Genomic DNA, 12,673 nt, shown 5'->3' on the forward strand with positions numbered 1-12,673 from the left:
CTCTCCCTCTCCTTCCTCTCTCTCTCTCCCTCTCCTTCCTCTCTCTCTTTCTCCTCTCTCCTCTCTCTCTCTCCCTCTCCTTCCTCTCTCTCTCTCTCTCCCTCTCCTTCCTCTCTCTCTCTCCTCTCTCTCTCTCCCTCTCCTTCCTCTCTCTGTCTCCCTCTCCTTCCTCTCTCTCTCTCCTCTCTCTCCTCTCTCGCTCTCCCTCTCCTTCCTCTCTCTGTCTCCCTCTCCTTCCTCTCTCTCTCTCTCTCTCTCTCCCTCTCCTTCCTCTCTCCTTCCTCTCTCTCTCTATCCCTCTCCTTCCTCTCTGTGTCTCCCTCTCCTTCCTCTCTCTCTCTCTCTCCTCTCTCTCCTCTCTCTCTCTCCTTCTCCTTTCTACAGGTGGTACTCCCTACCTTTATCCTGGAGAAGCGTTCCCTCCTAGAGATGTACGCTAACTTCATGGCTCACCCAGACATGTTCCTGAACATCACCACGGGAGCCACCCCAGAGGAGCGCATCGTCCGATTCGTGGAATACTACCTGACCGCCTTTCACGAGGGGCGCAAGGGTGCCGTGGCCAAGAAACCCTACAACCCCATCCTGGGAGAGAGTTTCAGGTGTTCCTGGGACGTCCCCCGAGAGAGAGTCCACCCACTGAGGACCATGGGCTCTGTCCCTAACACTAACATGACACCCACTTCAAACCCCGCCCCTAACCCCACCTCTTCCTCTATAGGCTCTTCTCCTAACCCCGCCTCTTCCTCTAGAGGCTCTTCCCCTAACCCCGCCTCTTCCTCTAACCCCGCCTCTTCCTCTAGAGGCTCTTCCCCTAACCCTGCCTCTTCCTCTAGAGGCCCTTCCCCTAACCCCGCCTCTTCCTCTAGAGGCTCTTCCCCTAACCCCGCCTCTTCCTCTAGAGCCTCCCGCCGGACAGGGACGGAGGGCGGGGGTGCTCAGACAGAGGACTGTTACCGGGTAAGGTTCGTGGCGGAGCAGGTGTCACACCACCCACCCGTCACTGGGTTCTACTGCGAGTGTAAAGAGAGGAGCATGTGCGTCAATACCCATGTCTGGACCCGAAGCAAGTTCATGGGCATGTCCATCGGAGTGTCTATGGTCGGGGAAGGTGAGCATTACTGCACTGTACTGGATCTAGTTAGGACTAGTTTGTTACTACTGTTACTAGGGTGAACAGCACCTACTGAGAGCCGGCTATACAGTAGTTATGACTAGGGGTTACAGTGAACAGCTCCTACTGAGAGCTAGCTATACAGTAGTTATGACTAGGGGTTACAGTGAACAGCACCTACTGAGAGCCAGCAATACAGTAGTTATAACTAGGGGTTACAGCACCTACTGAGAGCCAGCAATACAGTAGTTATAACTAGGGGTTACAGCACCTACTGAGAGCCAGCTATACAGTAGTTATAACTAGGGGTTACAGCACCTACTGAGAGCCAGCTATACAGTAGCTAAGACTAGGAGTTACAGTACCTACTGAGAGCCAGCTAGACAGTAGTTATGACTAGGGGTTACAGTGTACAGCGCCTACTGAGAGCCAGCTATACAGTAGTTATGACTAGGGGTTACAGTGTACAGCACCTACTGAGAGCCAGCTATACAGTAGTTATGACTAGGGGTTACAGTGAAGAGCACCTACTGAGAGCCAGTTATACAGTAGTTATGACTAGGGGTTACAGTGAATAGCACCTACTGAGAGCCAGCAATACAGTAGTTATGACTAGGGGTTACAGTGAACAGCACCTACTGAGAGCCAGCTAGAAAGTAGTTATGACTAGGGGTTACAGTGTACAGCACCTACTGAGAGCCAGCACCTACTGAGAGCCAGCAATACAGTAGTTATGACTAGGGGTTACAGTGAACAGAACCTACTGAGAGCCAGCTAGACAGTAGTTATGACTAGGGGTTACAGTGAACAGCACCTACTGAGAGCCAGCACCTACTGAGAGCCAGCAATCCAGTAGTTATGACTAGGGGTTACAGTGAACAGTACCTACTGAGAGCCAGCTAGACAGTAGTTATGACTAGGGGTTACAGTGTACAGCGCCTAACTGTAGTTCTAGGTAGGTGTTAGTGTTCTAGAACTGTTGACAGACAGCTACTGTAGTTCTAGGTAGGTGTTAGTGTTCTGGAACTGTTGACAGACACAGCTACTGTAGTTCTAGGTAGGTGTTAGTGTTCTAGAACTGTTGACAGACACAGCTACAGTAGTTCTAGGTAGGTGTTAGTGTTCTAGAACTGTTGACAGACAGCTACTGTAGTTCTAGGTAGGTGTTAGTGTTCTGGAACTGTTGACAGACACAGCTAACTTAGTTATGACTGGAACCAGGAGTTTTAACTAACAATGTGACCTGACAGAGAAACCCTTGTAAGACCCAAATAAGTGTTTTTTATGTTGCCGTTTGTGATCCGTCATGGTAGTCATGGATCCTGCATGAAACGTGTGACAGGTCAGACTGTTATAATAGTGTTTGTTATGTTGCCGTTGGTGATCCATCATATACTGTACAGTAATAGCATCGATGACAGGTTCAGACAGTCTACGGTTGATAAGAGGTGACTGACTGAAAGCTCGTGTCAACTCTCTGTTTTTAAAGTTCCTTAATCACATTCCAGGGTTTAATTAGCTGAGTTTAAAGGAGTTTTAGGCTTTAATGTCTCGTTTTAATCCAAGGTAATCACATTAGGATTGAAAGTAGCATATAATTGGCTGACTGGCAGCGTCCCATCGAGCAGGTGAAGGACGGGAAGACTGTAGTGTGTTGTACCACTCTTAGTGAAGACTGTAGTGTGTTGTACGGGACGACTGTAGTGTGTTGTACCACTCTTAGTGAAGACTGTAGTGTGTTGTACCTCTCTTAGTGAAGGACGGGAAGACTGTAGTGTGTTGTACCACTCTTAGTGAAGGATGGGAAGACCGTAGTGTGTTGTACCACTCTTAGTGAAGGACGGGAAGACTGTAGTGTGTTGTACCTCTCTTAGTGAAGGACGGGAAGACTTTAGTGTGTTGTACCACTCTTAGTGAAGGACGGGAAGACTGTAGTGTGTTTATACCACTCTTAGTGAAGGATGGGAAGACTGTAGTGTGTTTATACCACTCTTAGTGAAGGACGGGAAGACTGTAGTGTGTTGTACCACTCTTAGTGAAGGACGGGAAGACTGTAGTGTGTTTATACCACTCTTAGTGAAGGATGGGAAGACTGTAGTGTGTTGTACCACTCTTAGTGAAGACTGTAGTGTGTTGTACCACTCTTAGTGAAGGACGGGAAGACTGTAGTGTGTTGTACCACTCTTAGTGAAGACTGTAGTGTGTTGTACCACTCTTAGTGAAGGACGGGAAGACTGTAGTGTGTTGTACCACTCTTAGTGAAGACTGTAGTGTGTTTGTACCACTCTTAGTGAAGGACGGGAAGACTGTAGTGTGTTGTACCACTCTTAGTGAAGGACGGGAGGACTGTAGTGTGTTGTACCACTCTTAGTGAAGGACGGGAGGACTGCAGTGTGTTGTACCACTCTTAGTGAAGCAGGGGAAGACTGTAGTGTGTTGTACCACTCTTAGTGAAGGACGGGAAGACTGTAGTATGTTGTACCACTCTTAGTGAAGCAGGGGAAGACTGTAGTGTGTTGTACCACTCTTAGTGAAGCAGGGGAAGACTGTAGTGTGTTGTACCACTCTTAGTGAAGACTGTAGTGTGTTGTACCACTCTTAGTGAAGGACAGGAAGACTGTAGTGTGTTTATACCACTCTTAGTGAAGGACAGGAGGACTGTAGTGTGTTGTACCTCTCTTAGTGAAGGACGGGAAGACTGTAGTGTGTTTATACCACTCTTAGTGAAGGATGGGAGGACTGTAGTGTGTTGTACCACTCTTAGTGAAGGATGGGAGGACTGTAGTGTGTTGTACCACTCTTAGTGAAGGACGGGAAGACTGTAGTGTGTTGTACCACTCTTAGTGAAGGACGGGAAGACTGTAGTGTGTTGTACCACTCTTAGTGAAGGATGGGAAGACTGTAGTGTGTTGTACCACTCTTAGTGAAGGATGGGAAGACTGTAGTGTGTTGTACCACTCTTAGTGAAGGATGGGAAGACTGTAGTGTGTTGTACCACTCTTAGTGAAGAATGGGAAGACTGTAGTGTGTTGTACCACTGGATACTGTGTGTAGAGCACTGAGTGAGGACTGTAGTTTGTTGTACCTCTGGATACTGTGTGTAGAGCACTGAGGGAGGACTGTAGTGTGTTGTACCTCTGGATACTGTGGATACTGTGGATACTGTGTGTAGAGCGCTGAGGGAGGACTGTAGTGTGTTGTACCATGGCATACTGCGCTGAGGGAGGACTGTAGTGTGTTGTACCACGGCATACTGCGCTGAGGGAGGACTGTAGTGTGTTGTACCACGGCATACTGCGCTGAGGGAGGACTGTAGTGTGTTGTACCATGGCATACTGCGCTGAGGGAGGACTGTAGTGTGTTGTACCATGGCATACTGCGCTGAGGGAGGACTGTAGTGTGTTGTACCATGGCATACTGCGCTGAGGGAGGACTGTAGTGTGTTGTACCACGGCATACTGCGCTGAGGGAGGACTGTAGTGTGTTGTACCACGGCATACTGCGCTGAGGGAGGACTGTAGTGTGTTGTACCACGGCATACTTCGCTGAGGGAGGACTGTAGTGTGTTTGTACCATGGCATACTGCGCTGAGGGAGGACTGTAGTGTGTTGTACCACGGCATACTGCGCTGAGGGAGGACTGTAGTGTGTTGTACCATGGCATACTGCGCTGAGGGAGGACTGTAGTGTGTTGTACCACGGCATACTGCGCTGAGGGAGGACTGTAGTGTGTTGTACCACGGCATACTGCGCTGAGGGAGGACTGTAGTGTGTTGTACCACGGCATACTGCGCTGAGGGAGGACTGTAGTGTGTTGTACCACGGCATACTGCGCTGAGGGAGGACTGTAGTGTGTTGTACCACGGCATACTGCGCTGAGGGAGGACTGTAGTGTGTTGTACCACGGCATACTTCGCTGAGGGAGGACTGTAGTGTGTTGTACCACGGCATACTGCGCTGAGGGAGGACTGTAGTGTGTTGTACCTCTGGATACTGTGGATACTGTGTGTAGAGCGCTGAGGGAGGACTGTAGTGTGTTGTACCACGGCATACTGCGCTGAGGGAGGACTGTAGTGTGTTGTACCACGGCATACTGCGCTGAGGGAGGACTGTAGTGTGTTGTACCACGGCATACTGCGCTGAGGGAGGACTGTAGTGTGTTGTACCTCTGGATACTGTGTGTAGAGCGCTGAGGGAGGACTGTAGTGTGTTGTACCACGGCATACTGCGCTGAGGGAGGACTGTAGTGTGTTGTACCTCTGGATACTGTGTGTAGAGCGCTGAGGGAGGACTGTAGTGTGTTGTACCACGGCATACTGCGCTGAGGGAGGACTGTAGTGTGTTGTACCACGGCATACTGCGCTGAGGGAGGACTGTAGTGTGTTGTACCTCTGGATACTGTGGATACTGTGTGTAGAGCGCTGAGGGAGGACTGTAGTGTGTTGTACCACGGCATACTGCGCTGAGGGAGGACTGTAGTGTGTTGTACCACGGCATACTGCGCTGAGGGAGGACTGTAGTGTGTTGTACCACGGCATACTGCGCTGAGGGAGGACTGTAGTGTGTTGTACCACGGCATACTGCGCTGAGGGAGGACTGTAGTGTGTTGTACCACGGCATACTTCGCTGAGGGAGGACTGTAGTGTGTTGTACCACGGCATACTGCGCTGAGGGAGGACTGTAGGGTGTTGTACCTCTGGATACTGTGTGTAGAGCGCTGAGGGAGGACTGTAGTGTGTTGTACCACGGCATACTGTGTGTAGAGCGCTGAGGGAGGACTGTAGTGTGTTGTACCTCTGGATACTGTGGATACTGTGTGTAGAGCGCTGAGGGAGGACTGTAGTGTGTTGTACCACGGCATACTGCGCTGAGGGAGGACTGTAGTGTGTTGTACCACGGCATACTGCGCTGAGGGAGGACTGTAGTGTGTTGTACCACGGCATACTGCGCTGAGGGAGGACTGTAGTGTGTTGTACCACGGCATACTGCGCTGAGGGAGGACTGTAGTGTGTTGTACCACGGCATACTGCGCTGAGGGAGGACTGTAGTGTGTTGTACCACGGCATACTGCGCTGAGGGAGGACTGTAGTGTGTTGTACCACGGCATACTGCGCTGAGGGAGGACTGTAGTGTGTTGTACCTCTGGATACTGTGTGTAGAGCGCTGAGGGAGGACTGTAGTGTGTTGTACCACGGCATACTGCGCTGAGGGAGGACTGTAGTGTGTTGTACCACGGCATACTGCGCTGAGGGAGGACTGTAGTGTGTTGTACCACGGCATACTGCGCTGAGGGAGGACTGTAGTGTGTTGTACCATGGCATACTGCGCTGAGGGAGGACTGTAGGTGTGTTGTACCATGGCATACTGCGCTGAGGGAGGACTGTAGTGTGTTGTACCACGGCATACTGCGCTGAGGGAGGACTGTAGTGTGTTGTACCACGGCATACTGCGCTGAGGGAGGACTGTAGTGTGTTGTACCACGGCATACTGCGCTGAGGGAGGACTGTAGTGTGTTGTACCACGGCATACTGCGCTGAGGGAGGACTGTAGTGTGTTGTACCACGGCATACTGCGCTGAGGGAGGACTGTAGTGTGTTGTACCACGGCATACTGCGCTGAGGGAGGACTGTAGTGTGTTGTACCACGGCATACTGCGCTGAGGGAGGACTGTAGTGTGTTGTACCACGGCATACTGCGCTGAGGGAGGACTGTAGTGTGTTGTACCACGGCATACTGCGCTGAGGGAGGACTGTAGTGTGTTGTACCACGGCATACTGCGCTGAGGGAGGACTGTAGTGTGTTGTACCACGGCATACTGCGCTGAGGGAGGACTGTAGTGTGTTGTACCACGGCATACTGCGCTGAGGGAGGACTGTAGTGTGTTGTACCACGGCATACTGCCGCTGAGGGAGGACTGTAGTGTGTTGTACCACGGCATACTGCGCTGAGGGAGGACTGTAGTGTGTTGTACCACGGCATACTGCGCTGAGGGAGGACTGTAGTGTGTTGTACCACGGCATACTGCGCTGAGGGAGGACTGTAGTGTGTTGTACCACGGCATACTGCGCTGAGGGAGGACTGTAGTGTGTTGTACCACGGCATACTGCGCTGAGGGAAGTCAGACTAAACATTTCTTCTTTATGATCGACTGTTTATCGAAAGCTAAACATTCCGGAAAACGTTTATTTGTGTCTTTAAATATTGCAGAACACACTGAGCAGATTCAGTCCTTCTCCACGTTGATGTCAAATAGTCGACCGTTTAAAAACAAACATGTTTTTGCCTCGTAAAGTCTGTTTAATTGAATGATTATCAAAGCAGTTTCTGACTCAACGCGTTCCTGAGTCTCACGGACAATTAGTCCTCTCAGTAATTAGGACAGCATGAATTACTAACGAGGACGGTGTCCTTGTCTCCCCCCCTGAGTCATAGCAGATATGCTAATGAAACCAGGAGAGAGAACACATATGGTGAGGGGGTGGTGTGTGTGTGATGGTAGAGGTGTGTGTGTGTGGTGGGGGGGGGGGGGTCGTTGTCAAATCAAATCAAATCAAACTTGATTCGTCACATGCGCCAAATACAACAAGTGTGAACTTCACCGTGAAATGCTGACTTAACAAGCCCTTAAACCAACAGTGCGGTTCAAGAAAGAGTTAAGAAAATATTTACCAAATAAACTAAAGTAAAAATCATATGAAGTAACATAATAACATAACAGTAACGATGCCGAGTCACTGTGGAGGTTATGTACAGGAGGTACCGAGTCACTGTGGAGGTTATATACAGGAGGTACCGGTACCGAGTCACTGTGGAGGTTATATACAGGAGGTACCAGTACAGAGTCACTGTGGAGGTTATATACAGGAGGTACCGGTACCGAGTCACTGTGGAGGTTATGTACAGGAGGTACCAGTACCGAGTCACTGTGGAGGTTATATACAGGAGGTACCGGTACCGAGTCACTGTGGAGGTTATATACAGGAGGTACCGGTACCGAGTCACTGTGGAGGTTATATACAGGAGGTACCGGTACCGAGTCACTGTGGAGGCTATATACAGGAGGTACCGGTACCGAGTCACTGTGGAGGTTATATACAGGAGGTACCGGTACCGAGTCACTATGGAGGTTATATACAGGAGGTACCGGTACCGAGTCACTGTGGAGGTTATATACAGGAGGTACCGGTACCGAGTCACTGTGGATGTTATATACAGGAGGTACCAGTACTGAGTCAGAGGTACAGGTTAGAGGTCATTTGTACTTGTAGGTAGGGGGGAAGTGACTATGCATAGATAATAAACAGTGAGTAGCAGCAGTGTACAAAACAAATGGGAGGGGACTGGGGGGGGGGTCAATGTAATAGTCCGGTGGCCATTTGGTTAATTGTTCAGGAGTCTAATGGCTTGGGGGGGTAGAAGCTGTTAAGGAGCCTCTTGGACCAAGACTTGGCGCTCCGGGTACCTCTTGCTGTGCGGAAGCAGAGAGAACAGTCTATGACTCGGGTGACTGGAGTCTCTGACAATTGTTTTAGGGCCTTCGTCTGACACCGCCTATTATATTGGTCCTGGATGACAGGAAGCTTGGCCCCAGTGATGTACTGGGCCGTACGGACTACCCTCTGTAGTGGCTTACGGTCAGATGCAGAGCAGTTGCCATACCAGGCGGTGACGCCACTGGTCAGGATGCTCTCGATGGTGCAGCTGTAGAACTTTTTAAGGATCTGTTGGCTATACATATCTGTTTATTATCTAGTAGGACCATATGCACAGTTGGCTCTCAGGCTGTAGGACCATATGCACAGTTGGCTCTCAGGCTGTAGGACCATATGCACAGTTGGCTCTCAGGCTGTAGGACCATATGCACAGTTGGCTCTCAGGCTGTAGGACCATATGCACAGTTGGCTCTCAGGCTGTAGGACCATATGCACAGTTGGCTCTCAGGCTGTAGGACCATATGCACAGTTGGCTCTCAGGCTGTAGGACCATATGCACAGTTGGCTCTCAGGCTGTAGGACCATATGCACAGTTGGCTCTCAGGCTGTAGGACCATATGCACAGTTGGCTCTCAGGCTGTAGGACCATATGCACAGTTGGCTCTCAGGCTGTAGGACCATATGCACAGTTGGCTCTCAGGCTGTAGGACCATATGCACAGTTGGCTCTCAGGCTGTAGGACCATATGCACAGTTGGCTCTCAGGCTGTAGGTATCTCTCAGGCTATAGGAGGCTGTAGGTGTCTCCCAGGCTGTAGGTGTCTCTCAGGCTGTAGGAGGCTGTAGGTGTCTCCCAGGCTGGTAGTCTGATATAGAGACAGGGGATTGTGATGGTCAACCTGGTAGCCTGATATAGAGACAGAGGATTGGCTCCACTGTCTGTCACTCGGTGACATCTAACGCACCACGTCGTATACCCCCAGCATCCTTTGCAGCGAACCTTGTGTGGCAGGCAGACAGGGAGGGAAGCATGTCTCTGTGAAGCGTGTGTGTGTGTGTATGTGTGTGATTGTGCACATGTACACGTGTGCTAGCATGCTGGTGAGTGTGTGGGTGTGTATTTGTGACAGCAGGTGATGTGGGCACTCTTAGTAAGAAACGCTGACCTGGCATTCTCACACATTCTCACAATTGCGCTGCCAGGCTAGCGAGCCGAGAGCCTCTCACTGAGCACTTCCTGCAATGTGCCGGCCGCCCCAACCCTTCCTGTATTTGGGAAACAGATGCACCAAGGCCCTAGCCTCCCTCTCCTCTCCCCCCTCCACCCCTCCAGAAAGACACTGAGGCAGGGCCATCTCCTCTCTCCCCTCCCCTCTCCACCCCTCCTGTCTTGGGGAAACAGATGTGGATCTGTCAGACCTGGGTTTCTGCCCGCAGCAGATTTCACCCAGCTGTCTCTTATGTAATGTACTGAGAGAGGAGAGATGAGAGGGCCAGGCCAGGGCTCAGAGAGAGGAGAGATGAGAGGGCCAGGCCAGGGCTCAGAGAGAGGAGAGATGAGCAGGCCAGGCCAGGGCAGTACTTTGGATGTAACACAGAAACAGAGAGGAGAGATGAGAGGACAGGACAGGACTCAGAGAGAGGAGGAGAGAGGAGAGAGCAGGACAGGACCTCAGAGAGAGGAGCAGAGAGGAGAGAACCAGGACAGGACAGGACTCAGAGAGAAGGAGAGAACCAGGACAGGACAGGACTCAGAGAGAGGAGCAGAGAGGAGAGTAACCAGGACAGGACAGGACTCAGAGAGAGGAGCAGAGAGGACAGAACCAGGACAGGACAGGACTCAGAGAGAGGAGCAGAGAGGACAGACCAGGACAGACCAGAGAGAGGAGAGAACGCAGGACAGGACGGACTCAGAGAGAGGAGCAGAGAGGACAGGACCAGGACAGGACTCAGAGAGGAGTGAGAGGAACAGAACCAGGACAGGACTCAGAGAGAGGAGGGGACTCTTCTCCAGGACAGGACTCAGTAGGGAGTGTTCAGAGAACAGAGCCCCAGGACCAGCTTGCTTAGGGACTCTTCTCCAGGACAGGACTCAGAGAGAGGAGCAGAGAACAGAGCCCCAGGACCAGAGAGCTTAGGGAGGAGAGAACCAGGACAGGACTCAGAGAGGAGAGTTTGTGAACAGAGACCCAGGACCAGCTTGCTTAGGGACTCTTCTCAGGACAGGACAGGACTCAGAGAGAGGAGCAGAGAGGAACAGAGCCCCAGGACCAGAGAGCTTAGGGGACTCTTCTCCAGGTTCATCTCTCTGTAGGGAGTGTTTGTGACAGAGCCCCAGGACCAGCTTGCTTAGGGACTCTTCTCCAGGTTCATCTCTCTGTAGGACTCAGTTTGTGAACAGAGCCCCAGGACCAGCTTGCTTAGGGGACTCTTCTCCAGGTTCATCTCTCTGTAGGTGTGTGTTTTGTGAACAGAGCCCCAGGACCAGCTTGCTTAGGGGACTCTTCTCCAGGTTCATCTCTCTGTAGTGTGTGTTTGTGTTTGTGAACAGAGCCCCAGGACCAGCTTGCTTAGGGGACTCTTCTCCAGGTTCATCTCTCTGTAGGGTGTGTTGTGTTTGTGAACAGAGCCCCAGGACCAGCTTGCTTAGGGACTCTTCTCCAGGTTCATCTCTCTGTGGGGTTTGTGTTTGTGACAGAGCCCCAGGACCAGCTTGCTTAGGGGACTCTTCTCCAGGTTCATCTCTCTGTAGGGTGTGTTTGTGTTTGTGAACAGAGCCCCAGGACCAGCTTGCTTAGGGGACTCTTCTCCAGGTTCATCTCTCTGTAGGGTGTGTTTGTGTTGTGAACAGAGCCCCAGGACCAGCTTGCTTAGGGGACTCTTCTCCAGGTTCATCTCTCTGTAGGGTTGTTGTGTTTGTGAACAGAGCCCAGGACCAGCTTGCTTAGGGGACTCTTCTCCAGGTTCATCTCTCTGTAGGGTGTTTGTGTTTGTGAACAGAGCCCCAGGACCAGCTTGCTTAGGGGACTCTTCTCCAGGTTCATCTCTCTGTAGGGTGTGTTTGTTGAACAGAGCCCCAGGACCAGCTTGCTTAGGGGACTCTTCTCCAGGTTCATCTCTCTGTAGGGTGTGTTTGTGTTTGTGAACAGAGCCCCAGGACCAGCTTGCTTAGGGGACTCTTCTCCAGGTTCATCTCTCTGTAGGGTTGTTGTGTTTGTGAACAGAGCCCCAGGACCAGCTTGCTTAGGGGACTCTTCTCCAGGTTCATCTCTCTGTAGGGTGTTGTGTTGTGAACAGAGCCCCAGGACCAGCTTGCTTAGGGGACTCTTCTCCAGGTTCATCTCTCTGTAGGGTTGTGTTTGTGAACAGAGCCCCAGGACCAGCTTGCTTAGGGGACTCTTCTCCAGGTTCATCTCTCTGTAGGGTGTGTTTGTGAACAGAGCCCCAGGACCAGCTTGCTTAGGGGACTCTTCTCCAGGTTCATCTCTCTGTAGGGTGTGTTTGTGAACAGAGCCCCAGGACCAGCTTGCTTAGGGGACTCTTCTCCAGGTTCATCTCTCTGTAGGGTGTGTTTGTGAACAGAGCCCCAGGACCAGCTTGCTTAGGGGACTCTTCTCCAGGTTCATCTCTCTGTAGGGTGTGTTTGTGAACAGAGCCCCAGGACCAGCTTGCTTAGGGGACTCTTCTCCAGGTTCATCTCTCTGTAGGGTGTGTTTGTGAACAGAGCCCCAGGACCAGCTTGCTTAGGGGACTCTTCTCCAGGTTCATCTCTCTGTAGGGTGTGTTTGTGAACAGAGCCCCAGGACCAGCTTGCTTAGGGGACTCTTCTCCAGGTTCATCTCTCTGTAGGGTGTGTTTGTGAACAGAGCCCCAGGACCAGCTTGCTTAGGGGACTCTTCTCCAGGTTCATCTCTCTGTAGGGTGTGTTTGTGAACAGAGCCCCAGGACCAGCTTGCTTAGGGGACTCTTCTCCAGGTTCATCTCTCTGTAGGGTGTGTTTGTGAACAGAGCCCCAGGACCAGCTTGCTTAGGGGACTCTTCTCCAGGTTCATCTCTCTGTAGGGTGTGTTTGGTGAACAGAGCCCCAGGACCAGCTTGCTTAGGGGACTCTTCTCCAGGTTCATCTCT

At 51.4% G+C, this 12,673-nt stretch overlaps 1 protein-coding gene across 1 annotated transcript in view; it reads left to right on the forward strand.

The window, feature by feature from the left end:
* The first annotated feature begins 353 nt into the window (after positions 1-353).
* Positions 354-12,673, forward strand: part of LOC109886641 (oxysterol-binding protein-related protein 10-like) — a 29,592-nt gene continuing 17,272 nt past the window's right edge. Inside the window, exon 1 of the mRNA XM_031821111.1 lies at positions 354-1,111. Coding sequence (XP_031676971.1) covers positions 430-1,111 — 682 coding nt within the window. The 5' untranslated portion in view covers positions 354-429. The remainder of the gene's footprint in view (positions 1,112-12,673) is intronic.

This window comes from Oncorhynchus kisutch, unplaced genomic scaffold (assembly GCF_002021735.2).
Source record: "Oncorhynchus kisutch isolate 150728-3 unplaced genomic scaffold, Okis_V2 scaffold3864, whole genome shotgun sequence".
NCBI classification, from domain to species: domain Eukaryota; kingdom Metazoa; phylum Chordata; class Actinopteri; order Salmoniformes; family Salmonidae; genus Oncorhynchus; species Oncorhynchus kisutch.